A 21,418-nucleotide genomic window follows, 5' to 3' on the forward strand; every position below is an offset into this window, starting at 1 on the left:
TGCCCAACCCTAACTCCCCTTCCATCATCTCCTCCTCCTCTAAAAACCCCTCAACCACCACCCCCCTCACTGCCACCTACCCTAGCCACTCCCCCTCCAACAACCTCTTAGCCCTCACCTGCTGATCAGCTCAGGTGTCATGGCCACATGGGGAATGTCTGTCTGATCGGATTGAGATGCTTCAAATATTGACTCAGAAGAAGTATGTTATGAAAAACGCTCTAGCCTATTTAGCCTTATACATGGTATAAACCAGAGCTCAGGATAAGCTGTGTATTTGCGTAAAATATGCATAAAATAAACTGAAAAATGCAGATAAATCAAAACCTAGCGTATCAAATACACAACAAAAACTATAAGTACGCTATTGAAAAACACTTCATGCGTATATTAAAACTATCATATAATACGATAGTGTATATTACAACTGTTAGGTAAAGTGATTGTTTATCAGCCAATCGCCAAATTCACTTACCGATAGTTACATTCGGAAAAGCTTCTGCGACAAACATACTGATAGATGCCAATTGAAAAACAGATCGTGCCTAGTCAATGTACATGTTGTATCTTAACTAGTCACTGATTGGTGATTAAAGAAATTAACAAATGGCTTCCCGGGAGGGAGACGCATGCAAGCGCAGGCAGGTATACTACTATTCACATATTTTTAAATGATTTACAGGGATTGTTACAAAACAGGTTTTAATTTTATACCCAAATGTGAAGAAACAGGTGAGTAAAATTTTTTTGAAACCCTCTAAAACTTGTGGATAACCAATCAAAATCAAACCCTTGGGTAAAATACCCATACAACCAAAAGCTTATCTATAGCTCTGATAAGCCACACTGTAGCTTGTTCTCTGCTTCACAAAGCTCTGCAAGCTTCAGGGTTTTTTTTTTAAAAGTTTCTTTAATCTTATTTCATTATTTGTTATTCTTATTCAAAATAAACAGTTTCGTGTCAAGATTGACACATCAAGATTTAAATCCAAGGCCACCCATGATTTTCGTGGACAAAACACATCAGTGTGAGACACCTCCACTTGTGTCCAACATTCATCATTGTAGATACAGCTCTAAGCAATGTCACCAACACAAGTCATGGCAGTGTATCAAATACCTGACCCTCAGGAGAATGTAGTAGTGTCATTCTGGGTGTCTGTAGTGCTGACTAGAGCCATGAGAGGTAACATGAGCAGACTGCTACTACTGCCTGGAGATAGAACAGAAGGGCACTTTTGGGAATACTTACAAATACTGACGTGCACATCATACATGCTCGTTTACAATACCAAAGGTTTCATCCTTGGCAACTTGTTCAGTGAAAGACAACACTGCATGAAAGTTACAACATGAACATTCTTGGTTGGTTGGCTTGTTGTTTAATGCTGCAATATTCCGGCCATATGACGACGGTCTGTAAATAATTGAGTCTGGCCTGACAATCCAGTGGTTAATATCATGAGCATCAATCCACACAGTTAGGATTGATAACATGCATCAACCAAGTCAGAGAATGACCACCTGATCCCGTTAATCGCCTCTTACAACAAGCATAGTCGCCTTTAACACCAATGAACATTCTAGTCAGTTTACATCTTTACATAGATTTCACTGATAAATTATTTTTACCATATCCATGTAACATTGCAAGCTTCTCCATATTTAAAACTGACCACAAAAGTTATATCTTAACAAAAAGTGATATTTAGATAAATGGTGTACTCTATACATTCCAAGAACTATGCTATACCATATGCTGTTATCTGTATGTATACTATATCAATCCTCAAGTAATGTCATTCACAGAGGTACTCACTAAAGCCAGTACTGGATGGTCTGTCGATTTAATGAAAATATATGTTCAACCAAATTCATCATCCTGGGCCCCGTTCCTCAAAGAGATGTTAGCGCCCGAGGATCGTAAGCCTATGTTAAAGTATGGGACTTACGATCACCTTAGTGCTAAGATCGCTTTGAGGAACGGGCCCTGACACTAATGACTTCAAAACACTTGCCACAATTGCTTCAAATATGGACTACACTGGATGCCGAAATAATGTGTATGCCAGTCACAATTTGCCGTATGAAACATTATTTTACTTGTGACCTAGCAAATGCTGTTTTAACTTTTAGATATATGAACACAAATAAGGATATGTTTTCTTCTATTACAGCATTGCTCTTGATGAAAGTCATATTTCAAGCTGTGAAGTTGGCTAATTCTGACCCACTTAAAGTGTATAGTTAGACTGAAAATAAATTGATGACATATACTAGTGTCATGACTGTGCCGGGAATGAGCAATAAGATTGATATGATGTAATGAAATATCAACAAGTTTGGATACAACAGCTTCTTGCACAGACATTGCAGCATCTAGAACTCTGCTTAACATTTTCATCAAGAAACAATTTGATGCTGCACTATCTTCTAGGAGCTTGCTATAATTACATAATTAACAGCTGTATGATTATAAAAATCTTCATATTTTTACTATCACCTTGAAAAGGTTATTATCACACATGAGGCATGAGGGTAGCTAGACCTTGCATGGAAGGGAGCCAGCTTATCAGCTCTGGGATAGAGCCGGGGAAACCCTACCCAATGGTAAATCTGAGGTAATTACACATTCATAGGACGATGGTGTGTCTGGCTGAATAGTGTTGCAGCATCATGGAATCTGTTTCAATCCATCCAGGTCCACAAACATCCTGTATCCCTACTCCCATAGGTAATGCATGAAGGGCATGCTGAATCTAAATAATCCCCTCACCAAATGTATGCTACAGATGAGATGTCAGGCTACCTGTCATAATAAACACATGAACAAAACTACTAGCACCTACTGGGGAAGCAGAGCGTTAAACAGTGTTATCCTATATTGTAGCACCTTCTGGGCAAGCAGAGCATTATACAGTGTTATCCTATACCGTAAAGGTGGCTAAAGGTGTTCCAGTGTCATAAGGATCACACAGTCTAACATGCAGACTATCACCTACTGGGCAAGCAGAGCATTATACAGTGTTATCCTATACCGTAAAGGTGGCTAAAGGTGTTCCAGTGTCATAAGGATCACACAGTCTAACATGCAGACTATCACCTACTGGGCAAGCTGAGCATTATACAGTGTTATCCTATACAGTAAAGGTGGCTAAAGGTGTTCCAGTGTCATAAGGATCACACAGTCTAACATGCAGACTATCACCTACTGGGCAAGCTGAGCATTATACAGTGTTATCCTATACCGTAAAGGTGGCTAAAGGTGTTCCAGTGTCATAAGGATCACACAGTCTAACATGCAGACTATCACCTACTGGGCAAGCTGAGCATTATACAGTGTTATCCTATACCGTAAAGGTGGCTAAAGGTGTTCCAGTGTCATAAGGATCACACAGTCTAACATGCAGACTAGCACCTACTGAGCAAGCAGAGCATTATACAGTGTTATTCTACATTGTACAGGGGGCTGAAGGTGTTCCAGTGTCATAATGATCACACAGTCTCACATGCAGACTAGGACCTACTGGGCAAGCAGAGCATTATACAGTGTTATCCTACATTGTAGAGGTGGCTGACGATACTTCAGTATGTCATGAGGATCATACAATGTGTTGTGTATATTGTACACTTGCATCTAATACGCATTCTTGAACACAAGTTTCAGGAAACATTGCAAACTCACGTATAAGGCGGAGTCTAAAACTACTGCTTCAGGTGAACAAGCAAGCACTTGGTCAATGTAAATGTAACTTTTGTTACAAAACATTGTGGTGAGTGAGTTCGGTTCAACGCCGCCTTTAACAGTATTCAAGTTATATCACGGCGTGTCAGCTTAATGTGGGAGGAAAGCCCAAAGTGATGCAGGTCTCAAGACATTTAGAACTTCAGTAAAACCCATGAGCCTGGGTACGGTGCTGATAAACCTAGAAACAATCAGGGCGAACCGGGATTCGAACCCACAATCATAGGTTTCTGGCGTGCCCACGGAATGCAACTCTGCACAGCAAAACGTGGCGCCTTAGACGACTGGGCCACCCGTGCCCCCTACAAAAGATTGACTGTTGAGGCAACTGAAAGTGATATCAACAGTATATACAATGACATATACCTGTCTATAATGATCAGTTTAACTCAGAGTAAGTTTGTAAAAGAACAGGATGAAAATCACTCAAGTTGAAGTGGTCTGTCTCAGGAGGTTAAGTAGTGCAGTGTATCAAATAAAGTCCTTGCCAACACTATAGGGTTACAATGCTCCAGCACATGTGATTACATAACTGGATTGCCAGTGCTTCCTGTACCAGGGTAATTGACTGCTGGTAGTATGTAACAGAACTAGAAGGCTGATTACCATGGAAGCAAGTTCAATATCCATTCAATATACATGGAGTACGCAATCAGACAGCTGCTATCAGATTGGGTGTATACTGGTAGTTGAATTTGTTTTTCAGCCATACCTGACCTTATTCTGTGTTATATTGTTGCTTGGTGGTAGTTTTGTGACCATCCGTAGAACATTCAATCCCACCAATCCATGTCAACAGAAACCATAGTATCTCACTCTACAGACACTGGGAGCAAGATCCTGATGCACATCACCTCAAGGGGTTCATGATAGGCCTCCTCAGACATACAGAGGTGTCACAAGTGCCACGACTGCTACTCTGCTGTGACTGGAGGTGTGAATTCCCACATACTGTCCCTACCATGGTCCACTGACTACACACAGTGGAGACATGGAGCTGGAGGGCTGTGAGGTCCACGTAAACATGCATTCTATCGGACTCATCTACCCATCAACACCTGTAAAGAACATGGCAAATCAGATAGCCTTCTCTTTACAACTGTTCATCAGTCTATCGCACACATCTACCCATCAACACCTGTAAAGAACATGGCAAATCAGATAGCCTTCTCTTTACAACTGTTCATAACATGTCAAACCTAAATAGTTATTATTGTAATTTTCAGTCAACATGTTCAATGGTTATGAAAACATTAAACTAATTTACCATAATACGTGTACAACGTGGAATGAAAGCTCAATCACGCCAGCATCAGTGTTAACACTATGGATAACATGAATTATGTCTTATCACAATTTTCATGTCCATATTTTCCCGAAAGCCTCAAATGACAAATGGATCAAACTAATGTTACCATTAAACCTATTTACAAATGGCCGTCCAGTCGACTGAACAGGAGCGACCATCCACTGTCTAGTGAACACAAGTGTCCGTTCATGGTCTATTGACAAGTGGCCATCCACTGTCTGTTGAACACAAGAGGCCAGCCACACAAGGACAATCCAGAATGGCCGCAGTGGTGCAATTACCTTGTAACCAAGCCTCCATTCAGAGAACAGCTTGTGACCGAAGGGTCAGGTCTCTCAGGTGACAGTTATACACTAGTATTTGTCTCCTGGTTCATCATTAGGTAGAATTCACTTCAGGGACACACAGTGGTCACTTATCATGTTGATACAATAGCCACATAAGCAGATACTGTTGCCCAACTAGAAAGTTCAATGACAACTGAATAATCACTGAGTGCAGGGACACGGATACAGCAAGTAAAAGCCATAGCTATCATTAACATGGTAGCAAATTTGAGAGTTGAGGGAGGGAAATTGTCCTGTAATGCTACAATGAGTGAGTGAGTGGGGTTTAAAGCCGCTTTTAACAGTATTCCAGTTATATCGTGGCATGTCAGCTAAAGGTGAGAGAAAAGCCCTAAGTGATGCAGGTCTTAGATGTTTACCATTTTGAGAAACCCACGAGCACGGGTATGGAGCAGATAAACCTAGATACATAATCAGGGAAACTGGGATTCAAACCCACGGTTTCTGGTGTGCCCAAAGGACGCAACTCTTCACAGCGAATTGCGGCACCTTAGACAACTAGGTACGACCTGGTATGCTAGAAGCTGGACTTCTCTCAAATAGAGATGATGTAATGACATGGTAGTACAGGTGCAGGCTTCATCCCATGAGCTGCTGGGGTATTGTGACTGTACAAGACCCTGTCATACCCCAGCGACTACCAAAGGCATCCCTCATCTGTGCTGAGAGTGGGCAGGGTGGGAAGCGCTTCAAAGTGGATATACCACTCTAGGTAACACCAACAATATGCCATAATCATAGACCATGCTTCAGTAGCTACATCTGCTGGCACAGTGGGAGGCATAATTGTCACTGGTATACAGGTTCAAACACCATCCAACAGCATAATGATCTCTATCTCAGGCAGATTAATCTAAGACTCTCTATATCATATTGATAGCTATCATTCATTTCAGGAATGAAATGACATACACCTCCTGAAGTATTTCAATCAGTATAACAGCCTTATCAGCAGCTCTTAACATACTCCAAAAACAGTCAATATTAATAATATATGCTTGCTTACAAGTCATAAATCCCATACTAAACAGGTTTCCCACATGTATAGAATACATCAATATCAAAGGTCAGATGGGCATATACTTATCACGATATATCTCCCAGTGATTTACATGGAAATGGGGTTGGAAGTAGTTTGGCATGTACTGCAAGACAACTATACACCTTCATAAATTCACGCAGCACTCAAACTGACAAGCATGAATAAGTCTGCATTGCTACCAACATAAAGGAGAAATCGTTCAAACATATAATGTGATGTATGAGTAATACTGTGTCAAACAAGACAAGTAAAGATATACACTTAAACAGTTCAACTCTACAATAGGTTGTGTGACTCAAGGCTATTTTCAGTAGTCTATGAGAGCATTTATTGTGGACATCTGAAGTTTTTGTATTGTGCCGATAAGCCCTATAATTTACACGACACTGTATAATTATCACTGTTATTTACCCCTTTCCCAGGCTGGGAAACATCTCACGACAGAATCATGGTTGAGACATGTGGAGAAGGGTAGGGTGAGTTATGCTGGTAGTTTCACAGACATAACACCAAATCCTACAATGCTCAACACAAATGTGAACACAGACCCTAAAGAGGAAAAACTACAAAGAATGCAACAAGAATGCAGAAACATTAAAATAATGACAGAATTTCAAATTTCCAAATGCTACCACTGATTATTGAAAAATAACAAAGAAACCTTTCACATATTGATTATTTCATATTTCTGAATGGACTGTTACCATGGTTACTATTAAATGATGTTCATAACTGTTTCATAATTACCAGAACTGCTTAGAACAGCCATGATTTTAGACACTGGAGCGGAACACACATTACTGCATACTGACAGCCAAATTCTGTTTCTGATTCATGTTTCTCACTTAACTTAGTATCTCTAAGTTGTTAAAAATGAACTGTAAACAGAAATAGGTCACCATAACCATTGTAGCAATGAAACACATGGATATAGTTCTTTTTTTATATTTTGTTCTGTCCTTCAATTCAGTCCCTGATCACTCACCATTTCTACAGTTCACCATTAGGAAAGAGCATCCTGCCAATGCTAACAGCAATGATCAATGAGCATCAAAATGCCATGTTTCCGCTGTACAGAATACTACAATTCAAATCTAATTAATGGGTATTCAAGTGGACAAAAATAAGATTGTATTATTCACGACCTGTGCATTGGGAGATTATTGATCCTTATTTTGTCAACTATTTCCATATTGAGTGCTGAATTGCATGTTTAATATCAGTCCGACAACAGTATCAATCATTAATCTAAAAAGAAAAAATTAAAGGCGAAAAGGTTGAATGTCCTCTGTAGGACAAGCTTGTACAATTAAAAAAAAGTAATTTTTTATCAGCCAAATAATTCATCAGTAGTTACCTGACACACAAGGAAAAGATACAACCACTGACCCAGGACATAAAAACAAAACATGTTTTTACTGCATGACGTCATGTATAGGTTGTGTAACGGGAAGTTTGATCTAAGAAATAACTTCTTGGATGTAATGTTTACTTTAAATATACCCATAAACAAGTTCAATGTTTATGTCAGTTATAAATGCACTGGTTCACTGGACTACTGGCTACTGGTACATTCAATATTTTGGACTGGTAAGGTTAATTATTTTTTTTACTGCTACATGGCCTATTTGACAGGTAATTACTGGAAATTACTGATAAATGGAAACACTGTTAGTTGTAGGTACTTCTACTGAATACAAATTGAAATATGTCACAACAATACGACATAGCAAAGAAATATATATATATATATATATGCTTAAAAATTATTAGGTGAGATTATAGAATCTGTTTGCCACCAAATAGTATTATAAACACTATACATGTCACAAGAAAAAATATTTATCATTGGAAAATACATATTTAGGTATGCCTCCAACACACCACTCTCCTTAGCCCTTCCTTGAATCCAAACAGAGGCAAACATATATAATGGCAGTTCCCATTATTCAATAACTAGTCTTCTAATATATTAACAAAGAAAAAAAACCCACATACATATGTACTTTTATGATAACATTGATTAATATCTTTCTTTTTAGGACACAATTCCACACATTGTATCCATGTGCGTATTCAGTGTGATTATGTAACACAATGTTGTGTTTGTTGTGCCACGCCCACCACTTAATGGTAAACACACTGAACCTTGTGGTTTTTTTCGACTTTATAATCCCATGTCAACATATGATATGTTTCAACACCGCCTGGCTCTGGAACCACACCGTGGTCTTGATTTCAGTCTCGTCGGTTGCTCCCTCGTCGGGCAGTCGCAATCTCAGACTTCCAGGCTTGGCTTATCACATCACATCAAGTCTCTGATATTTAGCAGCCAGCACGAGAAAAAAGTATCGTTGGCATTCCGAATATTCCACACTACGCACATCCATAGTATCTGGCTATAGCAATCCCCAAAGCACGTGGAAAAAACCCGTACTCCTCAAGCCGAGAAACGCATTTCAAAATATAAACCACTTGTTCCTGTTGTGGAGCGCAATGGCCAATGTGCAGTAATTTCGAACCAAAATATTCGGGGTCTACATGAGGAGATTTTGAAATGGGTTAACGCTGATCTAGAGATCACATGGACCCATGATGTGCTGTATGGTAACTAGACTTACCTTGAAAGTATTCCGTGTGTGTTATAGCCAGTAATTCACCCGTGGAGGAGACTCCACAGTGTGAACAATGGACGATCGTACTGATATCAACAGTACTCTTCCATGTCCTCGCTGTCAGGCCGCATTGAGCGCCGGTGATCTCATCACAAGTAACGGCACATTTCATTGGCCGATGTATCTGGGATTTAACCAATCAACGAAGGCAAAGTATCAGGGAGGGGCAAGGGGCCCTACGCTCAAACATGGAGATGAATGAAGCCTGAATGTATTGCTCCACTCTTGGAGTAAAATGTTGACATAACCAGCACGCAACGGTGTATTATTTCCAGGAGCAATTGCTATCAATTTAAGAGTAATAAAAGCAACAGAACACCCTTTGATTCTCATTGTTACTTTGTCTGATTGTTAAAATACTATATATTAGACTGAAGGTAAAGAGATTCCTCAAAAGAAAATATATTATTAATTACCCAGAATAATTATTAAAACCACGAGAAGAAACTTTTTTTTATGCATGACTAGTGTACATCTCTCCCCGGATCCCTTCAAATCATTGCCCTCCAAAGTACATGGCGAGACTTTTCACATGGTATTCAAACATGCACGATATACCTGATATTAATTTACTTGGGTATCAAATCCTTCAGGACATAATTCCTATACAAACATTCCCTGTCCGTGTGTTCCACGTTCCCCGTGTTCTATATCTGGATTCACCGACTCCCACGTGGGCAAATATATGTTTGATACTGGTGAGCATGCTGAATGCGTTATGTGCAGGCAGAATCTTTACAGTATGAGAGAAAAGTCTCTTCTTCTCTCTGTTTGACATTACAGCATCGGCATTCTGCCCCGGGTATATACATTCATTTACAACAGCTCAGGATCATTAAGATGCAGTATTATGTCTTATGGTTTATAGAAGAATTTGGCCCGAGGATTATTCTGGATCAGTTTAATAAACTTGTTTGTATGTTGTTTAACGCCGCACACAGCAATATGTCAGCTATATGACAGCGGCCTGTAAATAATCGAGTATGGACCAGACAATCCAGTGATTGACATCATGAACAACGATCCACGCAATTGGGATACGATGACATGCATCAACCAAGTCAGCGAGCCTGAACACCCGATCCCGTTAGTCGCCTCTTACGACAAGCATAGTCACCTTTTACGGCAAGCATAGTCACCTTTTACGGCAAGCATGGGTTGTTGAAGACCTATTCTACCCCGGAACTTGCCGATATATGAAGCTATATTTGAGAGTACATAAGTACATAAAACAGAACGTACACGTTATATCAACAGCAGCACGCAATATTATGTGAGTCAAGTAAAAAACATTACACAATAATTCTACTTGGGTCATTGTGTTGTAACAAAACACATATGTTCAACCTACAGTTTCAGCATACTGGGCGATCCTACATAAATAGTTTAGCTTACATGAAATGAAAAACGACCTCTAGCACAGTCCTATACCCATTATCATAAATCTATGTTTAAAGGGGTTTTATGTGTAGCAAAGCGGAAAAGTAAGGATTACTGTGCAGTGATATATACCGTCGTCTAACTCATATGTAACGACTTTTTCTTCATCACTATATGTCCGCCTTCATATCGGATGTCTGTATAGAGGTATCGTCATATTGTGTGCGCACGTCGTTAACCGCAGTGCGTTAGGGCGCAGTGCGTGACGGCGTCAACGCCAATGTGAGTCACGTCACAAACGTGATGTAGGTTGAAGTAATTGTTACTTAACCTCTAGAAGTGTGTTCATATGGACATGTAACCCCACAAGCCATCCTGTCAGACTCTCACGTTGAACAGTTTCTGTCACAGACACATTCTTGTCATTGTGCAGCAGAGTACAGGTACAGCAGCTCACCTTAACTTGTTTATTTGAACTATGAAATGCTGTTGTAGCCATTTACTATAAAGACAGACACACGGGAGGGTGGACATACAGACAAATGCGTGTGGCGTATGTTTACACGGGCGAGGGTAGGATGATCAGACAGACAAATACGTGTGGTGTATGTTTACACGGGCAAGGGTATGATGATCAGACAGACAAATAAGTGTGGTGTATGTTTACCCTGGCGAGGGTAGGATGATCAGACAGACAAATACGTGTGGTGTATGTTTACACTGGCGAGGGTAGGATGATCGGACAGACAAATACGTGTGGCGTATGTTTACACGGGCGAGGGTAGGATGGACAGACAGACATACGTGTGGCGTATGTTTACACGGGCGAGGGTAGGCTGGACAGACAGACATACGTGTGGCGTATGTTTACACTGGCGAGGGTAGGATGGACAGACAGACATACGTGTGGCGTATGTTTACACGGGCGAGGGTAGGATGGACAGGCAGACATACGTGTGGCGTATGTTTACACGGGCGAGGGTAGGATGGACAGGCATACATACGTGTGGCGTATGTTTACACGGGCGAGGGTAGGATGGCGTATGTTTACACGGGCGAGGGTAGGGTGGCGTATGTTTACACGGGCGAGGGTAGGGTGGCGTATGTATACACGGGCGAGGGTAGGGTGGCGTATGTTTACACGGGCGAGGGTAGGGTGGCGTATGTTTACACGGGCGAGGGTAGGGTGGCGTATGTTTACACGGGCGAGGGTAGGTTGGACAGACAGACAAATACGTGTGGCGTATGTTTACACGGGCTAGGGTAGGGTGGCGTATGTTTACACGGGCGAGGGTAGGGTGGCGTATGTTTACACGGGCGAGGGTAGGTTGGACAGACAGACAAATACGTGTGGCGTATGTTTACACGGGCGAGGGTAGGGTGGCGTATGTTTACACGGGCGAGGGTAGGGTGGCGTATGTTTACACGGGCAAGGGTAGGATGGACAGACAGACAAATACGTAAGGGGTATGTATAAAGGGTGAAAACACCCGCTGCATAAGTACCGAACCTGACCACCTAATCAATTTATACCACAAGCAACAGGTGCCCTATTCCAACCGGGGTATCTTAATTACATCCATCTTCTCGGGGCAAGAGAGTTAACTGACTTTAAAAGTGGAAACTGGACTTTTAGAGTCAGTTAACTCTCTTGCCTCGGGAAGATGAAAAACATCGTGCAGGTGGCTGCCTTTTTGGTTGCTATGGTTTCCAAATAATCGGACAATACACATGCACATGTTGGTCATTAACTACATTTCATAGTATTGCCTGCAGATGCACCACGAATTATGAAAATGCACCGCGTAACACAGCACCGTGGAGGCGATACACTTGCCACATACATCCTAATGAAGACACTAGCTGGAGATTACGCCGGCATAAGTGAAAGCTATGCAGTGCAGCACTGAGTAAATAAGATGTGTTGATTAGTTAACACGGAAACAAAGCAACGTGTCAGTCAGGCACGATAAACCTGCAGTGCGATATAGTTTCGTACTGGATCTGTATCTAAGAATAGACCGGAAATTGAGACACCAAGTCCGCATAACACTCGATACATAACTCGTAAAATAAGTAAGAGTTCCAATATTGAGAATAAGGCAATCAATGTAACATTTATATATATAAATGAGTTGTTTGTTGATTAACGCCGCACATGTTTTATGTTGCTACACGACGGCGGTCTGTTAATAATCGAGTCTGGACCAGACGATCCAGTGATTGACATCACGAGCATCGATCTAACTCAACTGGGATACGATGATATGCATCACCTAAGTCAGTGAGTCTGATCCGATCCCGTTAGTCGCCTCTAACTACAAGCATGGGTTGCTGAAGACCAGTTCTAACGCGAATCTTCATGGGTAATAGCGGTTCTATCATACAGTTGTATATGATTATGAAACGTACATATCACGTTTCGCAATGACAAGGTTTTGCTAAAAAATCTCATATTATATATATTTCGTATGGTATTGTAGGTAATCAAAATCACTACTGTATACACATTTGTTGTTTTTGAAAACTGGAGAGCTAAGCTATAACAAAACAGCAACTACTCGCGTCGGAGAAATGTAAACGAAAGCGTCTGTTTTGCTATATAAACCTATATATATATTTAAGACCTATTCTACCCCGGATCTTCACGGGTCCATATGTGAGTGTATTCTTCAATACTCACATAAAGATATACAGATAACATAAAGAGAACATTTATGTTCAAACATATGCTGTTAGTGTAGTATACATGTATAGGTATTGTGTCACGTGAATGTCTATCGCGTTTCTCATCGCCACATATGTTCACGCATGGCTACATCTCATTGTCCATGGATTTATAAATCTGAAGCAAGTGTCAAATAATTCCCTACTACACCGTGTGATACTCAATGATAATCTCCTGGAGTATGACACGAGCTATTATTACCCGCCACAGACGTAGGTCACGGGGTTATCCGATAACTTGATACAGTAATAGGCACATAATATATAACATGAATCACCCTATACTCATAAAACTACCACCGAAGTAGTCCGCGGGATTATTGGTTAGATGTACATACGGATAAAACTAAGCGTACAAAATATTGGCTTAATGTGTGCCACGTGCACAATAAATGTTGTTATTAAAAAAGCGAAAACTTCTAAATTGAAATATAAAATATATCAATCACGACATGTACAGAATAATGCTGTCATTACAAGATCGAAACAATTACCCCAGCGTGTTGGTGAAAGATCATGGGGAGATAACTCTATTGTCAAGATGTCTCCGACAAACGAACGCCAGATTAAGCAAGTCACATGTCACCTCCACCTGTTACGTCAAGGGTTCTGTCACATTCTAACTTCAAGTTGATTATATTCAACATTTGACACTATAGGGTTGTAGAATAAGTACGTTGTGCCTATTATTTGCAGTTGGAGCGTCAAAACTAAGCACCATCAGTGGCAGATTATCAGTTGCTGAGGATAAATTCTAACCCGGAAGTAGACATTGTAGCGTAAACAGGTGTAGCGTGGGGTATGGTAGCATATGCAAAATGCATGTACTTGAACAGATTGACCCCAAGCAATTGGAAAAAAAACTTCATATAACTACAGGTCTACCCAGCAAGCCCCACTACCATCAACCTACGTCTAGGCTTCTACCTCAAATACCATCATCGCACTCTTACCTGTATGTTGACCAGTCTTGATATTTCGTAGTCCTCGTGGCCGTCGTAAAGACGTTTGAGGTCGTCCTGCTTTTTCCGCAGCCACCTCCGTATGCCGACGATGGCGGTGTTGAGGTACCGAAGCTCTTCCTCTGGGCTACGGGACAGATCTGAAGTCAGACGGAGGACAGTAGGAATCAGAGACCAACACACTGATGAGGGCTGGCAATATTGGCAGTGAAAGCAAGTTTAATTCAATTCGTTAGAAAACAATAAGCTCAATGTAAGATGTAAGGATTACCTTAAAGACAGAGAAAATGTCGCAATTTCACACTGGGCTCTCGTTACAGCGTATGGATCTTAGCGCAGTTCCACAAAGCGATCGTAGCGCTACGACTGTCGTAAGCCTATGTTTAAGTATGTGAGTTACGACCAACATAGCACTAAGATCGCCAAGTGGAACATGTCCATGGACCCTGTTCCACAATGCGATGTTAGCGCTACGACAATCGTAGGTTTATGTTAAAGTATGGGAGTTACGACCAGCATAGCACTAAGATCGCTGTGTGGAACATGCCCATGGACCCTGTTCCACAATGCGATGTTAGCGCTACGACGATCGTAAGTTTATGTTAAAGTATGTGAGTTACGACCAGCATAGCACTAAGATCGCTGTGTGGAACATGTCCATGGACCCTGTTCCACAATGCGATGTTAGCGCTACGGCGATCGTAAGCCTTATGTTAAAGTATGGGAGTTACGACCAGCATAGCACTAAGATCGCTGTGTGGAACATGTCCATGGACCCTGTTCCACAATGCGATGTTAGCGCTACGACGATCGTAAGCTTATGTTAAAGTATGGGAGTTACGAGCTTAGCACTTTTGTGGAACTGGAAATGAGCAACATACCCTGGATCAGAATCAATCTTTAACACTGCGTGACAAACAAGGAGTTTAGCGTGTTCATAGTTTACTCGAAGTGATTTAGGCAATCAATATTACTTCGACCAGCTTCGTGCGTCCAACGACATGCTTCAGTATATTTATTGATTCATTGAGTCATCTGTAAATAGTCCCACAATAGGATATTTGAATTCCATTTACAATGGCATGTCTTGCTTCAATGATTCGTCAGCGTCAACTTTGTGCACGTGCCCAGAGAAATATCCAGTCATTCTGGTGATGTGAGGTGAAATTGGGTTTAACGTCGCGTCCCAGATTATTGCACTTATATAGCGACGTTAGTCATTATGGAGTAGTCGTTGGTTTTCATGAATGTGTTACAACTATTCACACTGTTTATAAGCGAACACCATACATTTCTCGGTAAATACGTACGAGTCTCATCAGTTATCAGTTATGGCCTGATGAGACTCGTTCGTGGTACGAGTTGAAAGCGCTCGCCAATTAAAACTGTTCAATCTTACTCCACTTATTTAATTATTACTATATTGTGCCTGGTCTATCTATCTATTTATTTTCACTGATATAAATATTGTGATACCTAGCGTGTTTCCGTGGCCTTGACCAGCTTTATTGTAAATATCGATCAGATTAGCCCCTTTATTACCCAATGCTGCACAAGCCGTGCCGTGACAACCAGACTGTGAAGGGTGCCTACTCATGTATGACTAATGGTTGTGGACAGAGGCGGTATTAGGATGAGGAAACAATCAACTTCCATTCATGTGATACAGTGCTGCAGTCTTATTTTCACGCCCAGGAAGATCGTGATTCTCTACGGATTGCTGTTAAGTGGGTGTGACAACCATGTGGAACTTTGCTTTTAGAGCTGTGAGTTTCCGCGCCGTTCGTGCTAAAACTAGTGTCATAAGTAGTTATTGACAATCATTGTTCAGTTTCATTGTTGTCGACGTCGAGTGGATGATAGGTCTAATTTCTACCACTTGACGAAGTGTATTAAAAAAAATATTCAAATACAAGGCTAACTGTGAGAGGGGATAAATCGTGCAAAGACAACGTTAAGCAATCCAACAGATGAACTATTTTCATGGTTTATACGTGTCTTAATGAAATTACCATTGTTGCCAACGTAGTAAATAAATATGGTCACACATAATTTAATTAGTGTGATTCTAATCCAGTATTTTTTATCTGAGTTGTTGATCAAAGAAATGGACATATTTTCGTGGTCGGTAATACTTGTATGCAAACATTCTGTAGCAATAGATGTATTCCTACCTGTTGTAGGTATGAGGTAATAAGTGAGTGAGTGAGCAACATCAAGGCGGGGGACACCGGGAATGGGCTTCACATGTGGGGAATCTAACCTGGGCCTTCGACGTGGCGAGCACACACTTTAACCATTAGGCTACCCCACAGCCCCTATAAAGTAATAGGGGGCGGTGAGATAGCCTAGTGGTTTAAGCGTTCGCTCGGTACGCCGAAGACCCGGGTTCGATTCCCGACATGGGTACAATGTTTCTGGTGTCCCCCGTCGTGATATTGCTTGAATATTGCTAAAAGCGGTGTAAAACCATACTCACTCACTCACTCACTATGAAATAATATACGATTCCAATTCCATCTATAAGTCCAATAGTACGTTGTACATTCGAATTAAGCCTTCTGCTGACACATCACAAACTTTGACGTTTTAACGTTATGCCTTCTCATGGTTCAACATGCCTTCGCAATCAACTTGTCCCAAAATAGCATAACGTTGTACATGTGAAGATAAAAGAGGTCCCATTAGGCGGGTATACCATTCTGCGGTTTGGAATACGTTCGGAAATAATTAGTGCAGACACAATAGTCAGGGTTGAAGGGCAGGATGTTTGATAGCATGGATACTCCCTGAAGCAGGGCTTACGTTAACCTTTGATCTGGACTTTGAAGGACGGTTCACCCAGGTTCACAGCCATGTACTGTCGTGAGAAGTGAACATGATGATGTTGATTCATGCCAAGCTGTCTGATGAACCATCAGAAGAATTGAAAGTCGTGTTCGGAATATGACAATAATATGAAAACACAAATGCAGCGTCAAAGAGCGTTGATGTAACGGTTTGGGGAATATGTGATTGAGCCATGTGTATGTAACCAGTTGTAATCGACAGGGACTCGAAAGGGAGTCATTAACTTGATAGTCAACACACGTACCACTAGGCTTCCCAACAACACTACTTGCGTTGAAATTAGCAGCTATTCAAACAACAAAGGAGAAACTTGTTTTCTTACTTGAGCAGTTGTAAATTCCGCACACCTTATATAGATTTGAACTAAATCAATTTAAAGTAATGCTAAGAGAAGGTATGAATATAATACTAAAAAGGTGTTTTTTGCTAACCGTGCATATTCTAAGAACACATTTTCTTTAACGTGCGCTGGCATCATATTGAATAAATGAACGTGAATATGTGATACGAGATTCGAAGTTCACACACGAATCACTGACGAAAGCACAGTGACGACACCGGTTTGCACCCAACCCCAACCGGAAGCACCTGCCGCGATTAAAGGTCAAGGTTGATCCCGAAAGAGTTTTGTGACCAGAAGTCCTACTTCTAGGATGTTCATAAGTGTACAAAAGGTGTACAATTTATAACGTTTGTTCAGCATTTTACCAAAATAACATATAACCTGAACAAAATCACGTAGTTTTGGAAAAGAAGAAGGTGTCAGAGTTTTCCCCACAACTCCATTGACGTGACTTAAAAAATGTACCTTTCACCTTGAGTTGACTCCGGTCATATAACATATTTCAAATCGGTAACTAACAGGAACCAATTTATGAACGCCTCAATAATAATCCTTTATCAATAACTGGTCAGAAACGTTACCTCTGCCATTATGTTAGAAATAGCAAAGTGAATATTTCTTTGACAAATATTTGATCTCGCAATGTTTGTCAAGAGTGGAGGTGTAATGATTTTTTTCAATACGCAATCCTAGTGACACAGTATTACTTTTACAATAATCAATATTAAATACACCCAAAGGATACTGGTAATCTTGATGACCCATAATTATTCCTAGCGACGACTGACCTAGTTATTATTATACATAATGACGGCTAACCGGGTTTCGTAGAGGCGGAACAAAGCTCCCGTAGTTATCAATAGACTGAACCCAGTTTCGACTCTATTTAGGGTACATTAACACGGGTCACTTCTTAAAGCACGAATGAGTGACTTTGGTTCAACGCCAATTTCAAAAGTAGTTCAGTTATATCACGGTGTGTCAGCTCGACTTGGGAGGAAAGTGATTCGGGTCTTAGATGTTTACCACTTTGGTGACCCGTGAAGATCCGGGGTGGAATAGGTCATGCTTGCCGCAAAAGGCGACTATGCTTGTAAGAGGCGACTAACGGGATCGGGTGATCAAGCTCGCTGGCTCAGTTGATGCATGTCATCATATCCCATTTGCGTGGATCGATACTTACGATGGCAATCACTGGATTGCCTGGTCCAAACTCGATTATTTACAGGCCGCTGCCATATAATTTTACTGGAATTTTGCGAAGTGCGGCGTTAAACAACAAAGAAACAGACACAAAACCACTTTAGTTAATGAAACCTACGAGCACGGTATGGTGCAGTCAAACCTGTGAACATTTTCAGGGCAAATTATTAGAACCCACGATCATAGGTTACTTGCATGCCCAAGGGACGCGACTCTGCATAGCGAATTGCTTGGCCTCTGCCGACTGGGCCAACCGGGCCCCATGAATACATGAGGGGCGGTAGGGTATCCAAGTGGTCAAAACGTTGGCTCGTTCATTCCCCGACATGGTTAGACAATGAGTGAGTGAGTGAGTGAGTGAGTGAGTATGGTTTTACGCCGCTTTTAGCAATATTCCAGCAATATCACGGCGGGGGACACCAGAAATAGGCATCACACATTGTACCCATGTCGGGACTCGAACCCGGGTCTTCGGCGTGACAAGCGAACGCTTTAACCACTAGGCTACCCGACCGCCCCGGTTAGACAATGTGTAAAGCCAAATCATGGAATGTGGCTATAAGTGGCGTAAACGCTATACCAACTCACTCATCCTGGGTAGATGGATCTACGGACTGACAAACTATATTGCGATTTAATTTCTTTATCAGGGCATAAAATGATTATACTCATTGACATATTGTCGACTGGAAAATGATCATAGTATCAAGGGTTTCCGAAATATGCGGCTGAAAAATGCATGCACTCAAGCCGCAGTCAGATGGAAATGTTTCACTGTTCGTTGTTTCGGGATTTGGGGAGGTCGGTGAAACTGAAAATGCATTCACTAAATCAAATGTGAATGTGCAGAAACCGACCTCATAAAGAAATGTTCATTGGTTCAGGATTTTTTCCCCCTTTTTTGGGGAGGGAGGTAAACTGAAAATACATGTCCTAAAGTGAATGTGTAGAAACCGACGTCATAAAGAAATGTTCATTGGTTCAGGATTTTTTCCCCTTTTTGGGGGAGGGAGGTAAACTGAAAATACATGTCCTAAACCAATCACGTGGTTAATGGACAGGATGAAGTAAAACAAATCTGCATTTTCGTAGCTGTTCGCAATCGTGTGAACCAACCCTTAGATGGCATTATTATCGGGGACCTTAGCTTATCACTGTTGCCTGTAACCCAACGTTCAATAAAGCAAATAACAGCGGCAAAACGATTAATAACAACATGCAATGAATGATCAACATCTTAAGAACACAAAACGTGCAGAAAGCTGTCCAATTTTTACCTGCCCGTTGAAACAACCTTTGATCTCTATCAGTCCTTATCAAACGCGGTCGATAACCACAACAGTTATCTGGCAGTGACCGCTGTCCAGTCTATACAATCGGACCTGACGATCGACAGCATCACGTTATCTCAAATGCGGCTTATAATTTCATTTTCCTGTCCGTAGCTATTTTGGGTTACAGCTATACTTGTGGCGGTATGTCGATCAGGTCCTGTTCATTGACACGCACAAAGACGAGGAGTATGGAATAAAGCACGTCAGCTGTCTTTTGATGATCAAGGATCGAGTTCTATATATATACCTAGCTTTTCTAAGAGATTTTTCTTGTAAGTTTAGTCAATAAGGTCAATAAATGGCACCATTGTTCCCGTAAGTCAGGACTAAGCCGAGAAAGTAGTATACGTTTAAAGGCACAGATGGAACTGATTGATAGCATATTGATCATTAACAATCTTTAAGTAATTGCATTTGTTTAATTTGTCTGTTTTTTGTTTAACGCCGAACTCAGCAATATTCCAGCTATATGACGGCGGTCTGTAAATAATCGAGTCTGGACCAGACAATCCAGTGATTGACATCATGAGCATTAATCCACGCAGTTGGGATACAATGACATGCGTCGATCAATGTCAGCGAGCTTGACCACCCGATCCCGTTAGTCGCCTCTTACGACAAGCATAGTCGCCTTTTACGGCAAGCATGGGTTGCTGAAGACCTATTCTACCCCAGATTTTCACGAGTTTCAAGTATTTTCAGGGGCGGTGGGGTAGCCTAGTGGCTACTCGCAACGCCGAAGACCCGGGTTCAATTCCCCACATGGGTACAATGTGAAGCCCATTTCTGATGTCCCTTGCCGTGATTTTGCTGGAATATTGCTAAAAGCGGCGTAAAACCATACTCATTCACCCACATGAGTATTTTCAAGTTTAATCATCAATAACTGCTGCCATTGCTCCCATAACTCAGGACTTGGAGTCGAGAAAGTAGCATGTTTGAAGACTATCAGGTATATAATAAGTGGTTGATTATATTTTGTTCTTAACTTGTTCGAGTATTTTCAAGTTTAGCTGATGTCAATAACTGATTCCATTGGCCCAATAACTCAGGACTAGGAGTCGAGAAAGTAGTATGTTTGAAGACTGCGTGGTACATAATAAGCGGTTGATTCTATTGTGTCATTAACGTGTACATTGTGTGGCCAATGCGCCCTTCTAAGGAGATAATATACATTATATCGGTTCTTGTTATTGTAAATATACACGAAGGAGACACTGTACTCCGCTCTCACTGTTATTATAGATTGACTTGAAATTGAGACCAACTTCCATTGTCTTCTTTCCTAAAGTTGATTATCCGCACTCAAAGCGGAAAGTAGGTAAATACTTGAATAGGGTCTTTGAAGAAGGTTTATGGTAACTGTGTTTCTCCTAAATACCGTATAATTGGATGTATAGATCCTTTCAATCTGATGCCTTTCACAGATTTGTTGACTCATTACTGATCGTAAACTAATGGCAGCAGACCACACTTAACTCGGAGCAGACGACAAACAGTG

The 21,418-nt window shown here is 41.1% G+C and overlaps 1 protein-coding gene across 1 annotated transcript in view; it reads right to left on the bottom strand.

Annotated features, from left to right (window-relative positions):
- LOC139444174 (nuclear migration protein unc-83-like) overlaps positions 1-21,418 on the bottom strand; it is a 124,603-nt gene that overhangs the window by 93,948 nt on the left and 9,237 nt on the right. Inside the window, exon 2 of the mRNA XM_071225071.1 lies at positions 14,179-14,327. Coding sequence (XP_071081172.1) covers positions 14,179-14,327 — 149 coding nt within the window. The remainder of the gene's footprint in view (positions 1-14,178; positions 14,328-21,418) is intronic.

This window comes from Haliotis cracherodii, unplaced genomic scaffold, assembly GCF_022045235.1.
Source record: "Haliotis cracherodii isolate W230 unplaced genomic scaffold, xgHalCrac1.p SCAF_5, whole genome shotgun sequence".
Lineage (NCBI taxonomy): Eukaryota > Metazoa > Mollusca > Gastropoda > Lepetellida > Haliotidae > Haliotis > Haliotis cracherodii.